This window comes from Theropithecus gelada, chromosome 15 (assembly GCF_003255815.1).
Source record: "Theropithecus gelada isolate Dixy chromosome 15, Tgel_1.0, whole genome shotgun sequence".
Classification (NCBI taxonomy): domain Eukaryota; kingdom Metazoa; phylum Chordata; class Mammalia; order Primates; family Cercopithecidae; genus Theropithecus; species Theropithecus gelada.
In genome coordinates, this window is record NC_037683.1 from 45,821,100 (window position 1) to 45,848,528 (window position 27,429).

The window sequence follows — 27,429 nt, forward strand, 5'->3', positions numbered from 1 at the left end:
TAAAAAAAAAAAAAAAAAAAAAAGCCGAGTGCAGTGGCTCACGCCTGTAATCCCAGCACTTTGGGAGGCCAAGGCGGGTGGATCACCTGAGGTCGGGAGTTTGAGACCAGCCTGACCAAGGTGGAGAAACCCCATCTCTACTAAAAATGCAAAATTAGCAGGGTGTGGTGGTGCATACCTGTAATCTCAGCTACTCAGGAGGCTGAGGCAAGAGAATCGCTTGAACCTGGGAGGGGGAGGTTGCAGTGAGCCGAGATCCTGCCATTGCACTCCAGCCTGGGCAACAAAAGCAAAACTCCATCTCAAAAAACAAAAAAGTATGTTTGTTATGTTTAAGCCATTATTTTTAGATTTTTGTATTTTGATTTTCACTAAATGTCCATGATTTTATCACCAAGAAAGTTTTAGAGTTTACGTTAACAAAGTTTATACTTACATTCTATTCTGTAACTACAGTAGTGATCTTTCATGCCTTATCCTCGATTGATTTTAACTATCAAAAACCAGTAAACACTTCGCATCATGTTAGGAACATCCATGTATTTACTCATTGCAGAACCAAGAGCATGTTTGGCCCATGGAGAAGTGAATGTAATCTTCTGACTACCCATTTCATTCAAAGAATGCTTTAGATGACAAGGTCAGATGAATTTGCATTCCTCATTGACTTTCCTGGACTGATTGTCTTTTGTATATTTTTTTATTACAAAGAACCATCTGCTTAAATTTTATTAATAACTTCCAAGTTCTCAGTCATACATTTTGATTCTATTTAGGGCATTTTTCTCAGAGCCCTCTGACTTCTTGTTCTAATGTGGAATGATGAATTTCCAAACTTGCTACCATTCCTGGAATTTCATTTCAGTGTACTCTCTGGCTTACTTCTGTCATTTATTGGATGTTGTGTAATAGCTTCAAATAAGAGAGAGAGGGAATGTTGTGAGCACACATCAAGTGATTTTCTGCTATGCGAGGAGCACCTTTGGGTCTTGATATATCTGACAAAAGTTGTGTTTTATGCTTCCACGCTAGATTAATAGTGTGATTGGAGTATGAAATTCTAGGTTCAATATTCGTTTCCCTCAGAGAACTTTTAGCATCTGTTTTTGCTATGGGAAGTCTGATGTTAATCTAATTCTTAGTTATTTGTAGGTTACTACCCCTTCCCTTTTCTGGAAACTGTGAGAATTTCTTTGAAGTTCCTTAGAGTACTAAAATTGATAAGGGAAGTGATGAAATCATATTGCATATAGCAAACTACTTTTTAATGTTTTCCTGTCTTTAGTCATTGTGGTTTCCTATGACTTTGAGTTAGAAAGTAAACTTACTGGCCCGGCGCAATGGCTCACGCTTGTAATCCCAACACTTTGGGAGGCCAAGGCAGTCATATCACCTGAAGTCGAGAGTCAAGACCGTCCTGACCAACACGGAGAAACCCTGTCTCTACTGAAAATAGAAAATTTGCCAGGCATGGTGGTGCATGCTTGTAATCCCAGCTACTTGGGAGGCTGAGGCAGGAGAATCACTTGAACCCGGGAAGCAGAGGTTGCGGTGAGCCGAGATCAGGCCACTGCACTCCAGCCTGGACAACAAGAGCGAAACTCCCTCTCAAAAAGAAAAAAAAAAAAGGAAAGGAAAAAGAAAAAGAAAAGTAGTACTCTAATGAATAGCTCCCTTCACTTCCCATTCTTTGTCTTTCACCATCACAGCACAAAGAGAAGTGATGGTAACTTTCACAGTCACTTTTCCTTACCTCTACTTTTAAAAGGTTTGCATGTCTTGTAAAATAACATTTTTAGCCCACAATTTGAACATCACTGAAAATACATAAAGGTTTATAACCTAAGGGCTTTCTCTGGTCATTTGACATTTATCATGAGGATCTGTAGCATTCTTCTCCATTTTAGGTAGTGAATTTTTAGAATTCAAAGTTCTGTGTCTTAGCTTACATTAGGCTTTTCAGGGTAGGATATGCAATGTGGGATATGTATGAAAAGCTAATGATCATGATTGGTTACTAGCATTCTGTTTTTAAAAAGTCAGTGTTAAGCTGGGCACGGTGGCTCACGCCTGTAATCCCAGCACTTTAGGAAGCCGAGGTGGGTGGATCATGAGGTCAGGAGATCAAGACCATCCTGGCTAACAAGTTGAAACCCTGTCTCTACTAAAAATACAAAAAATTAGCTGGGCATGGTGGCATGCGCCTGTGGTCCCAGCTACTTGGGAGGCTGAGGCAGGAGAACCACTTGAACCCCAGGAGGCGGAGCTTGCAGTGAGCTGAGATCACTGAACTCCAACCTGGGTGACAGAGCGAGACTCTGTCTAAAAAAAAAAAAAAGTCAGTGTTAATCAAATCTGTTTTCACCAGTTGTGGAGCCAGCCTGTTTCTGGGGCTCATGTAGTTCATGTGCAGGTTTGTCAGGTCTTGATTGTTCTACCTTTTTAAAAAAAAATCGGAATATTTAAATTTCAGTGGTTATTTACCATTTTTTTAAGTTTTAGGATTATCAGAACATAAGAACTGACTTTCTCACTAAAATCAAAGGATGAAAATAAGTGTACTTTTACTAGATTAGTTGGTGGTTCCTTACCCAAAGATTGTACCAACCACGGGTGGGAAGTATTCAGAAAAAGTGAAATAAAAGTAACAATACAACAATACAGAATAATACAAATTTTAAAATACAGTATAACAGCTATTTATAAAACATTTACATTGTATTGTGTTGATATTGTTAAGTGATATAGAGATTTAAAGTATATGGGAGAATGTGTGTACGTTATATGCAAATACAACACCATTTTATATCAGGGACTTGAGCGTCTTAAGATTTTGGTATGGGGGAGTGGTTCTCTGGAACCACCTCCCTAGGATACTGAGGGACGACTGTACAATTAAATCTAGGGAGAAAATAAGGTTAGTATGGTGGTAGGAAAGTTAGAACAGCATGCTTTTGTATTTTGTATTTTAATTATAATGATAATAAAATTGATTATAATATCTCCTAAATGTAGAAGGGAAATGACATGGTTTTTGGAATACCTCTGCTAAGTAATTTGGAATGATCAAATGTAGCCATTTACCAATTTAAGCTTCATTCCTTTCAGCTTAAATAATCAGTTCTGATTTATATGCTTATCTAAAATTTAACACTAATTTGTAATCCCATATACTTTTACAATGTTTTAAGATGATTTTTATGGTAGCTGCAGGTACTAATTATTTTGTAACCAAAAGTACTGTAATACCCAACTAATTAGAACTTGCAGTAATAGATTGGAGGTAGACGTTCTATTAGAAAACACAGCCTTATCAAATTTTCAGTTAATTTGTAACTTTGATAGTTTTGGGTAGACTCATTTGGGAAATTGAGTCAGGTGGAGAACCCTGGAGTATTAATGCAATTAAGTGATCCGTATCAGTTTTGTAGCTAGTAAGCCCATGCTGGGACCCTTGAAAACTTTAAAGTACTTCTGAACTGCTGTGATATTCTAGTTAAGAACCGATGATGTAAATCTGCTATTACTTTATCTGTCTAATATAAATCTTACTTTATCCGTGTAACTCCCCCCCTCCCCCCTTTTTTTTTTTTTGAGATAGTCTCTTGTCGCCCAGGCTGGAGTGCAATGGCCTGATCTCAGCTCACAACAACCTCCGCCTCCTGGATTCAAGCAATTCTCCTGCTTCAACTTCCCAAGTAGCTGGGATTACAGGCATGCACAACCACACCCAGCTAATTTTTGTATTTTTAGTAGAGATGGGGTTTCACCATGTTGGCCAGGCTGGTCTCAAACTCCTGACCTCCAGTGATTACCCGCCTCAGCCTCCCAAAGTGCTGGGATTACAGGTGCAAGCCACCGTGTCCGGCCCCATGTAGCTCTCTTTAAAGAAAATAAATATAGTGGCCTAAACACAGGTATAAGGAGGGAGAGGAGTGTGATTTAGAATCAAATCGAGGACCTACTCAAATTATATCTCCTACTAAGCTGAACTCACAGCTGAAAATTGATGCCTTATTGATGGGAGATTGTAGTGTAGTGTAGTGTAATTTTTCAGGTGATTTGAGAATTTAAAGAGAAGGTTAAGTACTTCACAAAAGTTTTATTATCCTGTTATATACCCTATATGTGGTTACCTCATTTGCCTTAGAATGAGTTTTCTTTTTTTTTTTTTTTTTTTTGAGACAGAGTCTAGCTCTGCCGCCCAGGCTGGAGTGCAGTGGCCGGATCTCAGCTCACTGCAAGCTCCGCCTCCCGGGTTCACGCCATTCTCCTGCCTCAGCCTCCCGAGTAGCTGGGACTACAGGCGCCCGCCACCTCGCCCGGCTAGTTTTTTGTATTTTTTAGTAGAGACGGGGTTTCACCGGGTTAGCCAGGATGGTCTCGATCTCCTGACCTTGTGATCCGCCCGTCTCAGCCTCCCAAAGTGCTGGGATTACAGGCTTGAGCCACCGCGCCCGGCCTAGAATGAGTTTTCAAAAACAAAGTTCATTTTTCACTTGATACCATTTACTGTGCATCTCCCTCCCCTGTTCCACCCCATCCCAGCATTTTTAAAAGGTTTTAAATTTTGATTGATAGCATATATTTTTGCCCTGCTTTACATTTTTAGATTTCAGGTTAAGTACATCTTAACCTGTACATATGCAGTAATGTGAAATCCTGAAAAGATCTTACTCAGTTGATCCATTTTGTTGCATTGGCAGAGTGAAGATAGTCCAAGTCCCAAGAGACAGCGCCTCTCTCATTCAGTCTTTGATTATACATCAGCATCACCAGCTCCCTCACCACCAATGCGACCATGGGAGATGACATCAAATAGGCAGCCCCCTTCAGTTCGACCAAGCCAACATCACTTCTCAGGGGAACGATGCAACACACCTGCACGCAACAGAAGAAGGTTAGTTGATTACAATTTGTTTAAGTTTTCTTCCATTGGTAGATTTGTGAGTATATTTAACATCAGAAAACATTTTTTCTGTAGGCATTTCATAAACACATCACCACACATACACGTATATTCACTTATGAAAAATAAAGTTGCTTAGATTTCCAGTAGGATGGAAGAGTTTATTTAGCTTATCATTGACAGATGAAGAAATGGAAAGAGGCTAAAATCATCCATGCCGTTATATGTGAAATCAGCTACTTTATGGTACAGATTTTTGTGGACTAGCCTGCAATCTTGACTACTAGAAGACATATTTTGTAGTTCATAACTGTAAGGATACATGGAAATCTTAGAAATGAGCTACCCCTTTCCTACTCCATTCCTTTTCCTTCTGTATCCTGTAAGGCAATTAGGAGCTTAATTATGTTTCTTATATAACCATGGAGACTCGGCACAGTATTAGCTCATGCCTATAATCCCAACACTTTGGGAAGCCAAGGTGGGAGGATCCCTTGAGGCCAGGAGTTCAAGACCAGCCTGGGCAACGTAGCAAGACACTGTCTCTACCAAAAAAAAAAAAAAAAATTTAGCTGAGGATGTTGGCGCACATCTGTAGTCCAAGCTGAGACTGAGACAGGAGGATTTCTTGAGCTCAGGAGTGTGAGGCTGCAGTGAGCCTTAGCTATGATTGTTCATTGCATTCTAGCCTTGGTGACAGAATGAGACACTGTTTTTATTTAAAAAAACAAAAAACAGCTGTGGAGCCTGTGGTATGAAAAGATGACTGAAGTTTAGTTCAACTTTTAGACGATGGGATTTGGCCCTTGTCTTTTCATTCTAGAGGAGTGCATTTCTTCCTGAGTTTCTTCCTCATTAGTTGTTGCCGGAGGTCATGTATTTCTTATCCCAAGGAAATAGTGCATTGTGAGATACCTGTTTGCATGTCCAGGATCTTGAGTTAGGAAGGTGTTATGGACCAAATGTTTGTAACCCCCCCTCCCCAATTAACGTGTTGAAGCTGTAACTCTCAGTGTGGTTGTATTTGGAGATACGACCTCTAAGGAAGTGTAACTAACGTTAAATGAGGTCATAAGGTTAGGACCCTTACCCAGCAGGATTAATGTCCTTTAAGAAGGGATGCGTGGGGCCGAAGGCGGGGTGGCGGCTCACGCCTGTTATCCCAGTACTTTGGGAGGTCAAGGTGGGCGAATCACGAGGTCAGGAGACCATCCTGGCCAACATGGTGAAGCCTCGTCTCTACTAAAATACAAAAAATTAGCCAGGTGTGGTGGCACACACCTGTAGTCCCAGCTACTCGGGAGGGGAGGCTGAGGCAGGGGAATCGCTTGAACCCAGGAAGCAGAGCTTACAGTGAGCCAAGATCGTGCCACTGTACTCCAGCCTGGTGACAGAGCAAGACTCCGTCTCAAAAAGAGATGTCATTAAACTCATCCTCCATCATGTGAGGAGACAGTGAGATGTAGTTGTCTGCAAGAGCCAGGGAAAAGATCCCTCTCCAAAAACCGACTATGTTGGTACCTTGATTTCAAACTTCTAGGCTTTAAAACTTTGAGAAATTAAGTATCTGTTTAAGCCACCCAGTCTGCAATGTTTCATTATGGCAGCCTGAGCGGGCTAATACAGAAGGGATCTTAAAACCACCATTCTGTGTTCCGGCTGAGACAACATAAACCTGTCTCTGAGCCATATTCTGGTGAGACATTAAGACTTTTACATTACCCAGTACCTTATTAACCAATTACATGGGAATGTTTTTTAAGACAGTATATGGCTATCAGGTAAATTATTTTATAGCTATTAAATATAATAAGCATGAGGAAGTATAGTTGTTTCAAAGTTAAGGCCTGAGTACCTGCTGTTAGTCTTTACCTATTTTAGGTGAATAAAACAAACGTACAGTTAAAAGGCAAGCCGGGCGTGGTGGCTCACACCTGTAATCCCAGCACTTTGGGAGGCCAAGGTGGGCGGATCACCTGAGATCAGGAGTTTGAGACCTGCCTGACCAACATGGTGAAACCCTGTCTGTACCCTAAATACAAAATTAGCCGGATGTGCATTGCACTCCAGCCTAGGCAACAAGAGCAAAACTCCATCTCAAACAAAACAGAAACAAAAACAAAAGGCTAACAAGGCCAGGTGTGGTGGCTGATGCGTGTAATCCCAGTGTTTTGGGTTGGGAGGCCAAGGCAGGTGGATCACCTGAGGTCAGGAGTTCGAGACCAGCTTGGCCAACATGGTGAAACTGTCTTTACTAAAAATACAAAAAAAAATTAGCTGGACTTGGTGGCAGACATCTGTAATCCCAGCTACTTGGGAGTTTGAGGCAGGAGAATTGCTTGAACCTGGGAGGCGGAGGTCGTAGTGAGCGAAGAGATCGTGCCATTGCACTCCAGCCTGGGTGACAAGAGTGAAACGACGTCTCAAAAAAAGAAAAAAAGTTTTTAGTCCTAAGGTGGAGGGCATCTTGAATTCGATATAATACAGTAAGTAGAGTTTGAAGCAAAAATGCAAGAAGCATTATATTTAAAATAAAGTTAGAAGAAACAATTAATGGAGCAAGAAGCTGGAGGGGCAATATCAAGAGCACCTTTGTGAGTTAATCTCATAAAGGAGTGTCCCTTGTTCTCTTAAGATTGGAGAATTAGGAGTAAGAAGAAACAGATTTAGGGGAACAGAGTGGGAAGATTAAGGAAAAAGTGACCGATCTCAGTAAAGAAAGTTGCTGAAATGACACTTGGAGCTCTTCCTAGAAGGGGAGATGTTTGACCTCCTTTGCCCAATGTAGAGTACAATTTTAATGAGGTAGGGTACTTTTTCAAGTTGTTTTTGTGCTCAGCCATTGTAAAAAGCAGTGGAGGTGAACTGTGTTTAGAGAAGTACAAAATGAAAGTTTAGTCATAATAAAATTTTTATTAAACTATGTAGATGACTCATACATGGAGAGTAAATGTGGCTTGCTTCAGTAAGCAAATTCTCTCCCTCCCTCTGTCTTTTTTTTTTTAAGACATGGTCTCACTCTGTCGCCCAGGCTGGAGTGTAGTGGCGTGATCTCAGCTCACTACAGCCTTAGCTTTCCAGGCTTTAGGTGATTCTCCCACTTTAGCCACCCAGGTAGCTGGGACTACAGGTGCGCACCACCATGCCCGGCTAATTTTTTTGTGTTTTGGGGTAGAAACAGGGTTTCACTGTGTTTCGCAGTCTGGTCTCGAACTCCTGGGCTCAAGGGATCCACCTGCCTCGGCTTCCCAAAGTGCTAGGATTACAGGCATGAGCCACTGCAACGGGACCAACAAACAAATTCTAATTTAAAATTCTATATAAATGTATATACCTTGTGTGTACCCCTAACAATTAAAAGTTTCATATATTCTTGGAATATTTATGTTGATACTATCAATCATATTCTCAATCATATTCATTGCGTGTTTACCCAGTTTCTATTTGCAATTGTCAGCAAATTATATGTTCTTTGGTTATTTCATGTTTTCTCTTCTCATTTTTTAAAAGTGTCATTTTGGCCATGTAGGAATTATGTCTTATGTATGTTTTAGCTAAATAGACAAAAAAGTGCCTATTAGGTATATGAGGAACACCGACAAGATATCTATAGATTAAAGTTCGTTTTATTATAGTGTTTAAAAAGGGAGAAAATGGTAGGTTAAATTATATGAAATTGTTGATATTAGATTATTTTTTACTTATAAAAAGGGCAATTTCATAGGATTCAAGAAAAAATTGTAGCTGGTGATTTCTAAATACTTCCAGAGATGAATACCAATATTGTTTGCTTTCATTATTTTATAAAACATATACCTTATGTTTACATTTGTAAGTTTTTAGAGCTGATGGGGAATTTTAGCAGTTATTTAATACTAAAGCTTACCTTAGCATATACTATTGATAGATATCAAAGAAAGAATACAGAATCTTGATGGATCACAACAGTAAACATAATGACTTTCTTTTTGACATTTATTACAGTCCTCCTGTCAGGCGCCAGAGAGGAAGAAGGGATCGTCTGTCTCGACACAATTCCATTAGTCAAGATGAAAACTATCACCATCTCCCTTATGCACAGCAGCAAGCAATAGAGGAGCCTCGAGCCTTCCACCCTCCGAATGTATCTCCCCGTCTGTTACATCCTGCTGCTCATCCACCCCAGCAGAATGCAGTCATGGTTGACATACATGATCAGGTACAGTAACAGAATGTCTTGCAAATACAGTAGCTGAAATTTTGTGGCAGTTTGAGATTTTTTTTTTTTTTGACTTTTTGTTGCAAATTTCTTTTAGTTTTACCTAAAATTAAGTTATTTAAGTTCCTTGTTCCTTTTAAGAATTGAGATTTAAATTCTACACAGCTTCCATAGAAGAAAGTTGAATTAGTATCAGCCCAGCAAGCTGGCTCATGCCTGTAATCCCAGCACTTTGGGAGGCTGAGGCAGGCGCATCACTTGAGCTTAGGCATTCGAGACCCGCCTAACACAGTGAAATCCCGTCTCTACCAAAAATACGAAAATTAGCTGGACATGGTGGCACATGTTTGTGATCCCAGCTGATGCAGAAGAATCACTTGAACTCAAGAGGTGGAGGTTGCAGTGAGTTGAGATCGCACCATTGCACTGAGTGACAGAACGAGACTTCGTCTCAAAAAATTAAAAAAAAAAACAATCAAGGTTATGAAAGCTTAGAATGAATTCATGTATGGTTGATTTGAAATTACTGATTTAAGATTAATAGGAAATAGCAGACAGCTGGTGGGTTGAGTATATATCCCTGTTTCCTCCTCTTCTAGTTTCTTCTGGAATAATTCAATAAACAAGACAGTTGGGTACATCTTTGCTTATAGGTTTCCATAGGTCTCTAAGGAGATGACAGGTACAAGGCTACAATTCATTTTTCCCTTTTCTTTCTGCCAAGAACTGAGGGACTAGCTGAGGGGAGGGGTTGCCTATCTTCAGAGCCTGAGGATGAAGACCACAATTGCATGGTGGTCTTTTCTGTGGAGTTTCTGAGGTCAAAAAAAAAAAAAAGACATGTGTCTAAGCATGTCCTTATAAAAATTGCTGGATTTTAAGGATAAGGGGAAAATCTTGTGAGTTTATAAACCAAAAAAATTACCAGAGAAAGCTAATGAGAATAGGATATCATTTTTCATCTGCACTAGATAATAATAAACCAAAACACATAGTGGCAAATTGAGAAAATATCTTATCTAGATACTCTTCTTATGCCAGGCATTTTTATTATGTTCATGAAACACTTAAAAATTGATCACATAGGAAACTTACATTATTTGTGGCTGTAACCTGATAAAAGTGTGGATATAAAATACTGGAAAAAAAAAAAAAGTTGAAAAAAATGGAGGAAAGTGTTTACAGAGTCCCATTTTGTAAAACATAGTATGTATATGACTGTATATAGGACTCTGTGAACACAGAGAAAAATATAGAGAAAAATATATACTAGGCTTATGAGGTAAGGGCTAAAGTGAAGGAGGGGTGGTGGTTAGTGATGGAGCCAAAGAAACAAAAGACTGCATTTCAGAAAAGGCAAGGTCTCATTTATGTGGTAGTGTTACGTGTTGAATGTGTATATTGGAATATGAAAACATTACATATGTAAAAACCAGAACAACACAAGAATTAGAAATCCTGAGCAGACTAGTAGCCATGGCAGAAATTATAAAAGCATAACAAAATCTGTCTTTAAAATTAAAATTACATCTTGGGCTGGACGCAGTGGCCCACACCTGTAATCCCAGCACTTTGGGAGTCTGAAGCAGGTGGATCACCTGAGGCCCAGGAGTTTGAGACCAGCATGGCCAATGTGGTGAAACCCTGTCTCTACTAAAAATACAAAAAAATTAGCCGGACGTGATGGCAGGCACCTGTAATCCCAGCTACTAGGGAGGCTGAGGCAGGAGAATCGCTTGAACCTGTGAGTTGGAGGTTCAGTGAGCCAAGATCGTGCCACTGCACTCCAGCCTGGGTGACAGAGCGAGACTCCGTCTCAAAAAAATAAAAAGATCTGAATTCTTGTCTAACCTTTAAAGGACTGCTAATTCCAATTTAAACTTTTCTAGATCATAGAAAAAGATAGTTTCCAAATATATTTTATGAAACTAGCACAACCTTAACAATGAAACTTCATAGACATTACAACAAAAGAAAGCTGTTGACTAGTTTCCCTCATGAATACAGATGAAAAAGTTTTAAATAATAAACCATAGCTAGTGGTATATGAAAAGAATAGGCTGTTTTCAGCAGGAAGGTATGAGAGCAATTTTTTACAAAAAATAAAAGTCAAAAAAGAATAACCTGTTGGAATAACCTATTTTAATATACCTTGTGATGTATTAAAAGAATAACGTAATAGTGAACCCATCTTGCATGGGTTCAGTATTAGGAACTCTTTCAAGATAATTTATTATATCAACAATATAAAGGAAAAATATTAATAGGTGCAAGAAATATAAAAACTAACCATCATTTCTTATTAGAAGGTCTTAAAGTGTAAAAAGGACTTTAATTTTCCATACGTGGTAGGAAGGCTTATTGATAGCATTCCTTTTGCTTGAGAACAACTGAGTGTGCTAGATAAAATACTATAAGTATCCTGAAAGCATCAAAAGGGCTAATAGATTAGAAGAAATTGCCAGACCCCAAACTAAGGGAAAATGGGGTGCTAGTTCTGTCCTTAAGGCATTTGTTCATTTGAGCAAACCTGAATTTTAATTTTGAGTCTGTCAGGAGGCAAAGGGGACAAAAATCAAAGACTATTTAAGTTTAAGGAGTCACTTCCTGTATAGGAGACCCTTCCTACATAAAATGCCAGGCACCTTAAATCACTGTATACCTGGAATAAAGGGATATCTGGTCACTAGGACAAGACTGAACAGAAGTAAATTTGCAGCCCAAATTCACATCACTCTGAAATTAGTGAAAATTCATTTAAAGTAATGGGTACCTCAGGGGCCTAGAAAACAGAGGCAATTTCTCCCTGAAAGAAGGAACCTTCTTTCCGATTCTCAAATAATTCCCCCAATAATTTTTCCAGAACAGCGAGCAATAAAGAGAATTAACTCAGTACATGACTTAAAAAAGGGCTATAATTGAAAACCAATAGAAACAGACCTACAGTGAATTCACCTACTTCAAACATGCTTAAAGGTGAAACTTTGAACACTTTCCTGCTACCTGGAATAAACCAGGATGATGACTATTACTGTATCTATTCAGTATTGTTCTATAGGCTAAGCCAGCAGAAAAGACAAGAAGAAAAAAGTGTAAGAATAGGAAAAGAACCAGTAACCCCATCAGTCAGTTTGCAGTCAAACTGATTATATTGATAGAAAATCTCAAAGCATCTTAGATAATTGTTAGAATTAAGAATTGAATAGATTAAAATGTTACAAAAATGAATATACAATAATCAGTATGTTTTGTTAGTACCAGAATCAAACAGAACATGAACAATTTTTTAAAAGATACATTAACACTGAACAACCCACATATACTAATCATTTGCAGTATGTAAAGCTTTTTTTTGATTCTGTTTGAGAGGAAAGGGAAAAAGTTCTAATAAAATCATCTATTTTTATTTGATGACATAATTGGAATTTCGAACGTGATTGCATGCTTAATTTTAAATAACTTTGTTTTAAAAATATAATGCTATTGTGGTTAAGTGTTCTTATTTTTTAGAAATGCATACTGAAATTTTTTTTAAATGATAGGGTCCTGGAATTTGCTTCAACAAAATACATGAAACAGAGCAGTATATTCAGGTGGATTGGCTATGGCTTAATGGTTTGAGGGCTGGGTGGTGGATACGGGGTTTATTCTACTGTTTTTGAACATGTTTGAAATTCTCCATAATAAAAATTCAAAGAAAAAGTACAACTGAAAAAATCATAGTAATACTAAAGAAGCATCAGTCTTGACCAGGTGCAGTGGGTCATGCCTGTAATTCCAGCACTTTGGGAGGCTGAAGGCGGGTGGATCACAAGGTCAGGAGTTTGAGACCAGCCTGGTCAATATGGTGAAACCCCGTCTCTACTAAAAATACAAAAATTAGCTGGGCATGTTGTGTGCACCTGTAGTCCCAGCTGTTCAAGAGGCTAAAGCAGGAGAATTGCTTGAACCCAGGAGGTGGAGGTTGCAGTGAGCCAAGATTGCGCCACTGCCCTCCAGTCTGGGCCACAGAGCAAGGCTCCGTCTCAAAAAAAAAAAAAAAAGAACAGTATCAGTCTTAACAAAAGTAGTTTAAAACCACTGTGTGGAATACCAAAGCATTGTTGAGAGAGTTTAAAGAAAATTTATTTATTTTTTGAGACAGAGTTTTGCTCTTCTTGGCCAGGCTGGAGTGCAATGGTGAGATCTTGGCTCACTGCAACTTCCACCTCTCCAGTTCAGGCGATTCTCCTGCCTCAGCTGCCCAAGTAGCTGAGATTACAGGCATCCGCCACCATGCCTGGCTAATTTTTTGTATTTTTCGTAGAGATGGAGTTTCACCATTTTGGCCAGGCTAGTCTCAAACTCCTGGCCTCAGGTGTTCTGCCCACCTCGGCCTCCCAAAGTGCTGGGATTACAGGTGTGAGCCACCACATCTGTTCTGTTTATTGACCATTGACCTAGGTGATGGTTACATGAGTGTTCATCTGATGATTTTTTTTTTTTTTTTTGGTAGTCTTGATGGTCATGGTTTATGTACTTTGGTACTTTGCTTGTATTTTACAATGAAGTTTTTAAAAAGAAATATGAAACTACTTCCCCCACCCCCGAGACGGAGTTTTGCTCTTGTTACCTAGGCTGGAGTGCAGTGGTGCGATCTTGGCTCACTGAAACCTCCACCTCCTGGATTCAAGCCATTCTCCTGCCTCAGCCTCCCGAGTAGCTGGGATTACAGGTGCTCGCCATCATGCCCAGCTAATTGTTTGTATTTTTAGTAGAGACAGGGTTTCACTATGTTGGCCAGGCTGGTCTCAAACTCCTGACCTCAGGTGATCCACCCACCTCGGCCTCCCAAAGTAACGGGATTACAAGCATGAGCCACTGCGCCCGGCCCTATTTCATTGATTTTAAAATGTGCTATTTCCATATTTTAACATCTCCGAATTTGGGATGGATGCTTCTCAAAATTGATGGCACACTAATCTTGGTGTCATCCAAGCAGCAGTTGTAACACAGTCTTCACTGCTTGTGCTATGCATCAGATGGCTTGCAGTTAACTCATATATGGGATTAAGTGGTAGTGTTTAGGGGGTGAGGCAGGAGGTGAGTTTAACATAAACCTCCAAGCAGGAGTCAAAAGTAGACAAGCTCTGTATAATTACATCCCTGACTTAGGAATCTAGCATCAAGTAGCCTTTGTTTCGTTTATGGATAGTTTTAAGAAGTGCTGCATCACCAACTCCCTTGATGGCACTGAACCTTTTGTGGGAAAACCAGACAATGACACTGAAATTAAAAGTGATTCACCAGAGTCAGACTCTGAAAGTGAAGAACTATTAGAACTAACTACTTTATTTCACTTATATTTTCCTTTTTATGAATGCTCAAGTGTTGTATGATCTCATTTAAAGTGCTTCTAATAAATATATAAAATTCACAAGTGACCAAGTGTTCTGTTAGTTAAATAGAAGTATTTTTCTTAGTAGGGGGAAAAAATGACTATACAATCTGACTGGGCGTGGTGGCTCACGCCTATAATCCCAGTACTTTGGGAGGCAGAGGGGGGGCGTCTCACAAGGTCAGGAGATCGAGACCATCCTGGCTAACACGGTGAAACTCCATCTCTACTAAAAAATAAAAAAATAAAAAAATTTAGCTAGACATGGTGGTGGGGTGCCTGTAGTCCCAGCTACTCGGGAGGCTGAGGCAGGAGAATGGTGTGAACCCGGGAGGTGGAGGTTGCAGTGAGCTGACATCGCACCACTGCACTCCAGCCTGGGCAACAGGGTGAGACTCTGTCTCAAAAAAAAAAAAAAACCTCATAAGTGACCAAGTGTTTGTTATGTTAGTTTAAATAGAAGTATTTTTCTCAGTATGGGGAAAAATGACTATACAATCTGATGTCTTGGAATCAGCAAAATATGATACTTGGCCAAGCGCGGTGGTTCATGCCTGTAATCCCTGCACTTTGGGAGGCTGAAGTGGGCGGATCACATGAGCTCAAGAGTTGGAGAACAGCCTGGGCAACACAGTGAAACCCTGTCTCTACAAAAAATAATACAAAAATTAACCGGGTGTGGTCTCATGCACCTGTAGTCCCAGCTACTCGGGAGGCTGTGGTGGGAGGATCACCTGAGCCCAGGAGATTGAGGCTACAGTGAGCTGTGATGGCACCACTGCACTCCACTGTTGGCAGTATATCAAGACTCTGTCTCAAGAAAATGTGTGTGCAGTTGGTCGGGGTCGGGGGGTGGTATTTATGATAAAGGCTGTTTATCAGAAATCAAGTTTTATTTGTAAAATTCATCATACATTTCCATCAAAATCAGATATAGGATATAGGTACATACACACATTATTTTTGAAGGTTCTAGTTTGCTGACACAAAAAGATAATAGTTGGGTTGAACCTTATTCAAGTTGGATACCCCTAATTTGAATATCTGAAATGCTCTAAAAATCTTTAACTTTTTGAGCACCAGCTCAACACTCAAAGGAAATGTTTAAGCATTTTGGATTTCAGATTTTGGGATTAGAGATGCTGAATTGGTAAGTATAATGCAGATTTTCTAAAATTCAAAAACATCCAAAAAGCTTCTGGTCCCATGCATTTCAGATAAGGGATGCTCATCCTGTAGTTGTATACCTAGGAAAGGAGATTCTAAATTTTTAAAAAATACTAGAATTTAAAAGTTGGTAAGGTTGATATATTCAAGATAATATAAATAAAAATTATCTTCATACTAACACTAACCGCTTTGACATGCAAATCGAGAAAAGTAACCTCTTGTAAATATAACAAAACCTTCACAGTTTGAGGAACAAATCTAATAATAAACTGAGAAATCAATTTAATAATAATCTTTGAAGAAGAAAACTAATTTTGTTTTTTCAGTCCTGTCTTATGGTGCTGAAGGAAAACTTAATTTCTTCTTGAAAGACAGAACCGTGATATTCAATGTAATGGCATAATGTTTCTGGATATAAAAAGTCTTAATATAGGTCAGGCACAGTGGCTCACGCCTGTAATCCTAACACTTTGGGAGGCTGAGGCAGGCGCATCACCTGAGTTCAGGAGTTCAAGACCAAACTGGCCAAAATGGTGAAACCCTGTCTCTAATTAAAAAAAAAAAACAAACCGAAAAAAAAAAAACCAAAAACCAAAAACAGGTGTAGTGGCACATGCCTGTAGTCCCAGCTACTCAGGGGGCTGAGATAGGAGAATTGCTTGAATCCAGGAGGCAGTGGTTGCAGTGAGTCAAGATTGTGCCATTGTACTCCAGCCTGGGCGACAAAAGCGAAACTCCATCTCAAAAAAAGAAAAAATCTTAATATAAAATTCAGTCCTTTGTAAAATAACATAACATTTAGTACAATCATAACACTAATGCGTTTTGGAAGCGAATAAAATTGAGTTTATACGTAAGAATAACTGTGAAAATGCCAAAAAATGAAAAGATGTATGGTGAGAAGAATTTCTTACCAGATGCTAACTCTTCTAGTAAGATACTGTAATTAAAGCAGCATGAAATTGGCATGAAATCCAGGAATATGTGAGTACTTAATGAATTTTTAAAAAGATGATATTTCACTGTAGAGGCAAGAAGATGGTTTAATAAATGGAGCAAATACAATTGTCCATGTGCAAGCAAAATTAGAGCCCTACTTTATAAACAAAAATAAGTCTAATGGAATATAAAAAACTAAAGAATTAGGAAATATAGGAATATATGTTTATAACCTCATCAATAAAGGAAACCCTAAAGCTACACTCTGGCTACATTAAAAAGAAAAAAAAGGATCACAAAAGACAAAAATATGCCATTAAATAAAGGATCTCATCAAAAGATAAAACATAGACTAGGAAAATATTTTCATTACACACAACAAGCAATAGATTCATATACCTCTTAAATAAAATTACAAATGATTATGACAACCTAGTAGAAGATGGATGGGGCCAGGTTCAGCGGCTCACACCTATAATCCCAGCACTTATGGGAGGCCAAGGCAGAAGGATCGCTTGAGCCGAGGAATTCGAGACCGGCCAGGAAAACAAAGTGAGACTCTACATTCAAAGTGAATCTCTTCAAAAAAGTTTAAAAATTACCCAGATGGGATCACCTGAGGTCAGGAGTTCAAGACCAGCCTGGCCAACATGGTGAAACCCCGTCTCTACTACAAATACAAAAATTAGCTGCACGTGGTTGAGGCACCTGTAATCCCAGTTACTTGAGAGTCTGAGGCAGGAGAATCGCTTGAACCTGGGAGGCGGAGGTTGCAGTGAGCTGAGATCATACCACTGCACTCCAGCCTGGGCGAGAGAGAGCGAGGCTCCCTCTCAAAAAAAAAAAAAAAACCCAGATGTGGTGGTGTGCGCCTGTAGTCCCAGCTACCACGGAGGCTGAGGTGGGAGGATTGCTTGAGCCTAGGAGATGGAGGTTGCATTGAGCCATGATGGTGCCACTGCACTCACTGCACTCTAGCCTGGGCGACAGAGCAAAACCCTCTTTAAGGGGCAGTGATCAAAGGATAGAGATTATTGACAGAAAAGAAAATCTAAATGCTTAATAAAATGTTAAAGGATGGTCAACCTTTTTAGTCAGAGAAATGCAAACTTAACACAAACCTGCTGTGATACCATTTTTTCACTTAGGTAAGCATACTTGTAATGCAGATACATCTACTTTTGAGTAAAGAGCCTGGGAAATGGGCCCTCATATGTTACTGTCGGGGGTGTGGCTTTTTCCATCCAGCCTTTTGCAGATGATTTGGCAGTATCTGTAAAAGTTTAAAAAATGTTCACCCCTTTACCTAGTAATCCTTCTGAGATAAAATTAATACATTCATATAAATTTATTTATTTATATTTTAAACTAAGTCTCACTCTGTTGCCCAGGCTGGAGTGCAGTGGCGCGATCTCAGCTCACTGCAACCTCCACCTCCCAGGTTCAAGTGATTCTCCTGCCTCAGCCTCCCAAGTAGCTGGAATTATAGGCACCCACCACCACTCCCGGCTAATTTTTTGTATTTTTAGTAGAGATGGGGTTTCACCATGTTGGCCAGGCTGGTCTCATTCTCCTGACCTCCGGTGATCTGCCCACCTCGGCCTCCCAAAGTGCTGGAATTACAGGCATGAGCCACTGTTCCCGGCCAAACTAATATATTTTTTTCAGTTTTGTTTATATTGGCAAAAGAGTTGAAAACAACTTGAACATGTATTGATACAACATATGATAGGACCGTTAAGCAAGTGTTTCTTAAAATATCTGGCTAGTACCAAAAAGAACAAGTTACCTTTAACTCCCTTGCATACATACCTGCAATGTAGTATTAAATGGAAAAACAAAGTTGCAGGGTAGTATGATCTCATTTCTGTTAAGATGAAAACAAACATGACAATTTATGTGTAATTGTGCTTTCGTATGTTCATGGAGAAAGAGAAGAAGGATATCAGCATTGTTTGCCTCTGGGTGGCAGGTAGGATGGGAGTAAGATTGGCTAGGCAGGAAACGAGATTTCTTGTTTTTAAGTATACTTTGCATTGTTTCACTAGTTGTAATTAAAATTCGTTTTTGAGTGTGACCAAATGATGGAATATACAAGCTTTCATGATTCCAGTTCTTTTTATTCTGCCTTATACGGCAGGCTAGAAGAGTTAATATAGTAATCCATTATTTCCCTGGGCTTTTCAAGTCATTTGAGGGAGGAGTTTAGCCCCAGTTTTGTGGGAATAGTATATACTCTTGAAATAGTCAACTCTCTCATACAAAGACAATGAATATTCTGGTCGAAGCTATTGGAGAGTACGTTGTGAAAATCTGTGTAGCTGAGAGAGGAGCCAATAAATGACCAAATGTTGATTTTGAATAGTTAACATTTTATCTAAACAGCTAAAGTTTGTTCATTTGTTTTTTCCTTTAAAGCTCCATCAAGGAACAGTCCCTGTTTCTTACACAGTAACAACAGTGGCACCACATGGGATTCCACTCTGCACAGGCCAGCACATCCCTGCTTGTAGTACACAGCAGGTCCCAGGATGCTCTGTGGTTTTCAGCGGACAGCACCTCCCTGTCTGTAGTGTGCCTCCTCCAGTAAGTCTGTATCTTTGTTCTCATTAGATACTACTATTAAGCACACCACCCTGAATTTGGTTTTGTAACTTAACTGGCTCTGGAAACCCTCTTTAGAGGGGCTAACTGCATTATATAAGCAAACAAAATTTAAGAGACTATCTTTGTAGTTTTACTTTCAAGTAAAAAGGTCAATTTTATTGCAATAAAAATCTCTATAGTATCCTTATAGTAACCATTTAATAAAATTAACTTTATAACCTGATGTATTTTTACATTAATTAACTTATACATATTTTAATATCCTGAGGGTCAAACCATGTTTTCTCATATGTCAGCACTGTTTATAATTAAAGCCAATGAAGGTCAGCCTAAGTCTCAGAGATCTTATTGTTCAACACTTAAGAGTCTCAGCACTTACTGAGTTTTAATGGGCACTTTGAGTGCTTTGTCTTATTCCTTACTATATGAAACCTATGATGAAAGTAGCATCATCCCCCATTTTCTAGTCGCTGAATCTGAAAAGTTAAATGACTTGCTTAGTGTCATAGAGACAGCTAGTATAAGAGAGTAGAGATTCACACTGACTTTTTTTTTCTTGCCTCTGAAGCTTATATGCTTTGTCCTTTAATCTTTAATCTCAGTTCAGCCTCCTTTCAGAAATGGGGGCGCTGTATTTAAATGATGTATCCAAGGTCAATAATGTCTTCAAAGGAGATCACTTAGCAAAATTTAAATATAACTCTTAATACCTTGCTCTGAATGTGAGATTAAAACGCACACTTACACCAATACTAACTTAACAGATTAATTTACTCAAGCTTGGTTTCTCAGTAATAGAAACATTGTACCAAATTTGCTAACCAAAATACTGAGAGATTATAGGACAATTAGTTGAGAGTTGTGCTCTTATGAAAATCCTAGGAAGAAAAAGATTTCTACAGGATTGAAAAGGGGAGTTTCTTGAAATATCAGTAGTGTTTGCTACATCTTAAACCAACTAGAGTTTCCTCTTCTATGCAGCACTTCCCCCTCTCCCCCCGCACCCTGTTTCATAGATGTTTAAAAGGCTAAAGTATTTCAACCAATTTGTGAAAATTATATAAAATACAGAATAATTATTAGTACCATTACTTTACTAGTAGATAAAAATACACTAGTATTTCATTGTTAATATTAGCTATTAAAAACATTTTCATGATTTTGGGAGAGGTGTGACAATGACAGATTTTAATCTCACAATCCTTTTAAATTAATTATATATTCTGATATTTTTAACCAAACTGTAACGGTTTCTCTTACAGATGCTTCAGGCATGTTCAGTTCAGCACTTACCAGTACCATATGCTGCATTCCCACCCCTTATTTCTAGTGATCCATTTCTTATACATCCTCCTCACCTTTCTCCCCATCATCCTCCTCATTTGCCACCACCAGGCCAGTTTGTCCCTTTCCAAACACAGCAATCACGATCGGTAGGTATCTCTACTATTACGTCAGAATGTTTAGTTTTTAACTAATTTTTAATTTTTTCAAAATGTTTAGGCCAGGCATATAACCTTAGTGGATTTAAGAACCAGAAGAATGCCTAAGTTACTATGTTTAAATGGCACACTTAAACATAGTAACTTGGCCAGGTGCAGAGACTCACGCCTGTGATCCCAACAGGGAGGTTGAGGCAGGCAGATCACCTAGGATCTATAGTTCAAGACCAGCCTGGCCAACATGGTGAAACCCTGTCTCTACTAAAAATACAAAAATTAGCCGGGCATTGTGGCACATGCCTATAATTCCAGCTACTCAGGAGGATGAGGCATGAGAATCGCTTGAACCCAGGAGGCAGGGTTGCAGTGAGCCAAGATCATGCCACTGCACTCCAGCCTGGGCAACAGAGTGAGACTCTGTCTCCAAAATAAACAAACAAACAAACATAATAACTTAGGCATTCTTCTGGTTCTTAAAAAAATTAAAGGAATCCAAACATATACAAATTAGTATAAACATTTAGCTTAAATTTCTGGTTTCTTAAATTTTTCTAGTTATTTTAATGTCACTTGTCTAAATTTGTGTTCTATTGCATCTGCAGTCCTTCAGGAAGTAAATCTGAAGAACAGTTTTTAGTTTTTTTTTTTTTTTTTCTTTTTATGTGGTTCTAAATTGGAAAATGAAAATATTAAAAAATTGTTAATACTTGTTAGAATAATATTTGTATTCATTTAGGCAAGGAAATTAACCTTTCTGAACTTCAGTTACTTTTTCTGAAGGCCTGGTTTTTTCACTATGTTGTGATGAAAAGCAGATGAGGTAGTCTATTAACATAGTTAATTCTGTCTTGGGACTGGGATATAGTTGAGAGGCATATCATTTTGGGACACTGGGAGATAGATGTAAGTACTACATAAGTACAAAGAAGGGCACAGGAAAAAAGGTCCAGTTGTTTCGATAGGCCAGGTTCAGCATCAGAACCATCAGACATTAAGGAGAAACAGGAGAGATAACCTATAGAAATGACTCAAGTGGAAGACTCAAGTGTCAGTTCTGTGGAAAGAACTTGACAGTTTATTATAGCAGAGTTTGTTTACTAAGGATTTCTATACTATGCTGGGTACCAAAGAGGCTGCTGTCCTGAAAACTCTAGAAGCAATTATGACACAAGTTTGGCTCATCAGAAAAGGTAGAATTGCTTCCGCAAGATAATCTTTTCTTGGAATTAGGATAGGATTTGTGCCAGGATGGTCTCCTTCTCAGCTTCCTGTATCTGGGAATTCAACGCTAAAGCAAAATTTAGCTATCACTTGTATCTAAATTTGCAGTTGTTTTAAAGGTCCAGTCACATAGCCATATCAAGACTTAGTTTTCACTAGTGTTGTCATAGTGTAAGCAATTGTGATTTCTCTCAAGCCTGCATAGACTTCCAGATTAAAGCTTAGTATTTACTTACATTTGAATAACATGTTGCTATTCTGTAACTAAGGGAAGAAGTCAGACTAGTGTTTAAAAATAAATGTGCCTGGCCGGGCGCAGTGGCTCAAGCCTGTAATCCCAGCACTTTGGGAGGCCGAGGCGGGCGGATCACGAGGTCAGGAGATCGAGACCATCCTAGCTAACACGGTGAAACCCCGTCTCTACTAAAAAATACAAAAAAAAACTAGCCGGGCGAGGTGGCGGGCGCCTGTAGTCCCAGCTGCTCGGGAGGCTGAGGCAGGAGAATGGCGTGAACCTGGGAGGCGGAGTTTGCAGTGAGCTGAGATCCGGCCACTGCACTCCAGCCTGGGCGACAGCGCGAGACTCTGTCTCAAAAAAAAAAAATGTGCCTAAGAGAATTCAATTGAAAACATCAGCACGAAAATGTGTACACAATGTGGTAATAGTGGTATTCCTAATAGTCAAAGAGTGGACAACCCAAATGTCCATCAACTGATAAACAGATGAGGAAAGAGTGGTATATCCATGCAATGTAATAGTATAAAAAGGAGTGAAGCATTGATAAAATCCACAAAACAGGTGAGCCTTGAAAGCATTATGCTAAGCAGAGAAGGTAGACACAGCTTCTTGCTTATTTAAATGAACTGGGTCCATTTACATGAAATGTGTAGAATAAGCAAATACATAAAAATGGAAAGCTGGGCCATGCGCGGTGGATTACGAAGTCAGGAGATTGAGACCATCCTGGCTAACACGGTGAAACCCTGTCTCCACTAAAAATACAAAAAATTAGCCAGGTGTAGTGGCGAGCGCCCCTAGTCCCAGCTACTTAGGAGGCTGAGGCAGGAGAATTACTTGAACCCAGGAGGCAGAGGTTGCAGTGAGCCAAGATGGCGCCACTGCACTCCAGCCTGGGCAAGAAGAGCAAGACTCTGTCTCAAAAATAAATAAAGGAAAGCTGATGACTTGGGGAAATGGGGATTGAATGATAATGGGTATACAGTTTCTTTTTGGGGTGATGAAAATGTTCTGGAATTAGATAGTGGTGATGGTTACATAACTGTGAATATACCAAAAATCCATTCAGTTGAATTCCTTTTATCATATGTCAGTTATATCTCAATGAACTGTTTTTTGTTTTCTTGTTGGGGCTTTTTTGTTTTTGTTTGAGACGGAGTCTCCCTCTCGTTGCCCAGGCTGAAGTGCAATGGTGTGATCTCAGCTCACTGCAACCTCTGTCTGCCGGGTTCAAGCGATTCTCCTGCCTCAGCCTCCCCAGTAGCTGGGATTACAGGCGTCCACCACCACAGCCAGCTAATTTTTGTAGTTTTAGTAGAGACAGGGTTTTACAGTGTTGACCAGGCTGGTCTCAAACTCCTGACTTCAGGTGATCCACTGGCCTCGGCCTCCCAAAGTGCTGGGATTACAGGCATGAGCCACCGCCCCCAGCCGAGCTGTTATTTCAAAAAAAAAAAGAAATACGTATCTTCTGTGTGCTTTGCATAGCACTACATTGCTTCAGTGTTCGCCACACACTTGAAGTAGTCTGTGAACATGCCCGTTTTATAGTTGACAGTACTGAGGTTCAGATTAAGTAATTTATCTAAAAGTTATATGGCTGATTGGTGACAGTACCAAGATTCTAATGTCCAGAAGCCCATAATCTTTCTGCACAGCATAATGCCTCTGTACAATATCTCATTTAGCCCTGTTTCTGATTTATAAATGCGCATTCTATTTTGTTTCATCTGTGAAAGGTTAAGTGTCTGAAAATCCTTTAGGTCAAGGTGCTATGACTGAAAAAATAATTTTAATTTTCCAAATAATTGGCTTACTTGATGACTTTTTGCCTTCTCATTTTAAGAGAAGGTTCACATAGTAAAATTAATAGAGGATAATGGAAATGTTTAATAACATGTTTTAAACCTTGTTGAAATTAAAATTAGGAATATTTTACTGTAGTCTGTATGTTTACTTTGAATTTTAGATTAATGTGAACATCAAGAGATGCATGGCCTTAGAGACATTGAGATTTTAAATTTGTGGTTATTATAAAGCATAATCTAAATACAGGAAGTTGTTTTTTTTTTCTCTCTCCTCAGCCTCTGCAAAGGATAGAAAATGAAGTGGAACTCTTAGGAGAACATCTTCCAGTAGGAGGTTTTACTTACCCTCCATCAGCCCACCCCCCAACATTACCTCCATCAGCTCCTTTGCAGTTCTTAACACATGATCCTTTGCATCAGGAGGTGTCCTTTGGAGTAGTAAGTTTTCATACAGTACTATGTTAATTACTTGCTTTGGCAACTGATTGGTTCTGAGTTATGTTTTAGTATAATTCACCATATTTAGAATTATATGTATTCTTGACAGCATTCAGTTGGAAAGTTATATTTAGAAATACACCTGAGCGTATGGTTTAAAATGGTTGCTGCATCCTTTAATAAGTTAGTATTTAAGGAATATTAAAAACCTTGAACAATAAAAAACTTTACTGTTTAAGTCTTTTTTTTTTTTTAATTATTTTGACAGATTATTTGTAAATGTAGAGTGATCCTGAATCTTTTTAACATTTTTCCCCCTGCAGCCTTATCCTCCATTTATGCCTCGGAGGCTCACAGGACGTAGTAGATACCGATCCCAGCAGCCAATACCACCTCCCCCTTATCATCCCAGCTTACTGCCATATGTGTTGTAAGTTCTTTCTTAATGATTTCTGAATTTTGAAACTCTTAAGATTCTGTTTCCTTTATGAATGTCTTCTCTGTGGTCTATAGCTTTCAGTGTGGTAGTTATTTGTTTTTACTTAACGTTAAAAGGTGGAGTGGGAGGAGCCAGTTAAGGCTGAAAGAAAGAGAAGAACGGTAACAGGAGAAGTGGGGAAGGAAGAAATCTGTGAGCCAGAAAATAGGTTTAACAAATCAAGAAGCAGAAAAGGTTAAGATTTTTGCCTCTTTTACAACTGATAACACTTACCACCAGCCTTGATTATTCAGCTTTTAGTGCTGTTTTTCTTAGGGGGAAAGGAGAAAAATTATTTCTATGTCTTAGAACTACTCTGTTTGGGTTAAGTTGGTCTGTAACAGAAATTCCCATGGGTGGGCCGGGCGCGGTGGCTCAAGCTTGTAATCCCAGCACTTTGGGAGGCCGAGACGGGCAGATCACGTGGTCAGGAGATCGAGACCATCCTGGCTAACCCAGTGAAACCCTGTCTCTACTAAAAAAAAAAAATACAAAAAACTAGCCGGGCGAGGTGGTGGGCGCCTGTAGTCCCAGCTACTCGGGAGGCTGAGGCAGGAGAATGGCGTAAACCCGGGAGGTGGAGCTTGCAGTGAGCTGAGATCCAGCCACTGCACTCCAGCCTGGGCGACAGAGCGAGACTCCGTCTCAAAAAAAAGACAAAAGAAATTCCCATGGGTGGTACACATGGTAGGGTTTTTTTTGTTTGTTTCTTTAGACAGAGTCTCACTCAGTTGCCCAGGCTGGAGTGCAGTGGTGCAGTTTTGGCTCATTGCAACCTCTGGCCCCCAGGTTCCAGTGATTTTCCTGTCTCAGCCTCCCAAGTAGCTGGGATTACAGGCGGGCACCACCATGCCCAGCTAATTTATGTACTTTTAGTAGAGATGGGGTTTCACCATGTTGGCCAGGCTGGTCACGAACTCCTGATCTCAGGTAATCTGCCTGTCTTGCCCTCCCAAAGTGCTGGGATTACAGGTGTGAGCCACCGCGCCCTGCGAGTAATTCTTTATTTCTCTCTCATGTAATAAAGTCTAGAAGTAGGCAGCTCAACGATGATTTGTTAGCCCTGTGACTATGAACAATGTTAATGGCTTCCTGTACAAGATCTAAGGTGGCCTCTCAGGCTCTAGTCATATGACATTCCACCTAGCAAAAATAAAAATAGATTCCTCTGCCTACCTGCTCCTCTCAAGGATATGTCCCAGAAGTTGCACGTATAACCCCTGCCTCTGTATCACATTGGCCATAACTTAGTCACATGTCTATAATTACTTTCTAAGGAAAGCTAGGAAATACGGTTTTTATACCAGAAGGCCACGTGCCTATGTTACCACACTGTTGTCATAGTTTTTCCTTCCTTCCTTCCTCTCTCTCCCCATTTTCTCTCTCTTTCTGTCTTAATGTCAGATCTAGTTTGTCTCCCGATTTTGTTCTTAAAATGTTTTAGTTTAAGGTCTTTTGCAGTTCCTTATAAATTTTTAAATCAGCATGTGAGTTTTTACTTAAGTGCTTGCTGCAATCTTGGTAGGTATTGCATGGAATTTATAGATTATTTTAAGGAGAAAGTGACATCTTAATGATACTGAGTCGTCGTCTTATGTGGTGTATGTCTGTTTATTCACCTTTAAGTTATCGTAGCAATATGTTTGCAGTTTTTATTTTACAGTTCTTGCATATGTTTTGTTAAATTTTTCAGATTAACACTGACCATTCTTCATCCTTATAGCACTGGCCTTTGTCCTCCCTGTCCTGTTCATTGAATTAATGTACTAACATATTCAATGCTAGTGTGATTGTTTTCACTGCAGATCAATGCTTCCAGTGCCACCTGCAGTGGGCCCAACTTTCAGCTTTGAATTAGATGTAGAAGATGGAGAAGTAGAAAATTACGAGGTTAGTAGACGAATTGTGAATTAATTTGGGGAGTATTGTGTGCATGAAAGTATTATTCTACTTAACTCTTTAAACCACAGGCGTCCAATCTTTTCACTTCCTGGGCCACACGTAAGATACACTAATAGTAGCCAGTAACCTTTTAAAACATTGCAAAAAATAAATCTCATAATATTTTGTGAAAGTTTATCAATTTGTGTTGGGCCACATTCAAAGCCATCCTGGGCTGCATGCAGGCCATGTGTTCGACAAGCTTGATCTAAACATTTATTAGGTAAACTCTTTGTGCATTTCAAGATACAAACATGTCATAAAAATGATTTAACATCTTTAAGGATATTTGAATATGTACTACCACATAGCTATGATAACAGGTAGATTGGTGCTCTATTAGAATTACGTACAATTCCGATGAGAATGCAAATGAGAAAACTGAATTTTGATGAGATATGCTGAAAAGATTTTGTGGAAGCCAAAACGTTTGAGCTAGATCTTAAATAATGTAGAAGCTTTTTCATCTTTAAGATTGAGGCAGAGAAGTGCTGGACATTCTTGAGAATCAGCAGATGGTCTGTGGTTAAAGTAAAAGGGAGAAAATCGGCATTTGATTGGAAAGCTTAATTGGTTGTCCTTCAGTGCTTGCTACAGAGTGGACATAATTTTGAATATTATGGGGGAGGAAGGAGCCACTAAGTGTTTTTGGTGCTTTATGTC

General features: G+C 39.3%; 1 protein-coding gene across 3 annotated transcripts in view; it reads left to right on the forward strand.

Moving 5' to 3' along the window:
• RNF38 (ring finger protein 38) overlaps positions 1–27,429 on the forward strand; it is a 143,938-nt gene that overhangs the window by 101,481 nt on the left and 15,028 nt on the right. For all 3 annotated transcript variants that reach the window (XM_025359839.1, XM_025359840.1, XM_025359841.1), the window contains 7 exons: positions 4,707–4,900; positions 8,894–9,107; positions 19,012–19,179; positions 20,463–20,633; positions 24,186–24,347; positions 24,671–24,777; positions 26,631–26,715. In XM_025359839.1, coding sequence (XP_025215624.1) covers positions 4,707–4,900; positions 8,894–9,107; positions 19,012–19,179; positions 20,463–20,633; positions 24,186–24,347; positions 24,671–24,777; positions 26,631–26,715 — 1,101 coding nt within the window. The remainder of the gene's footprint in view (positions 1–4,706; positions 4,901–8,893; positions 9,108–19,011; positions 19,180–20,462; positions 20,634–24,185; positions 24,348–24,670; positions 24,778–26,630; positions 26,716–27,429) is intronic.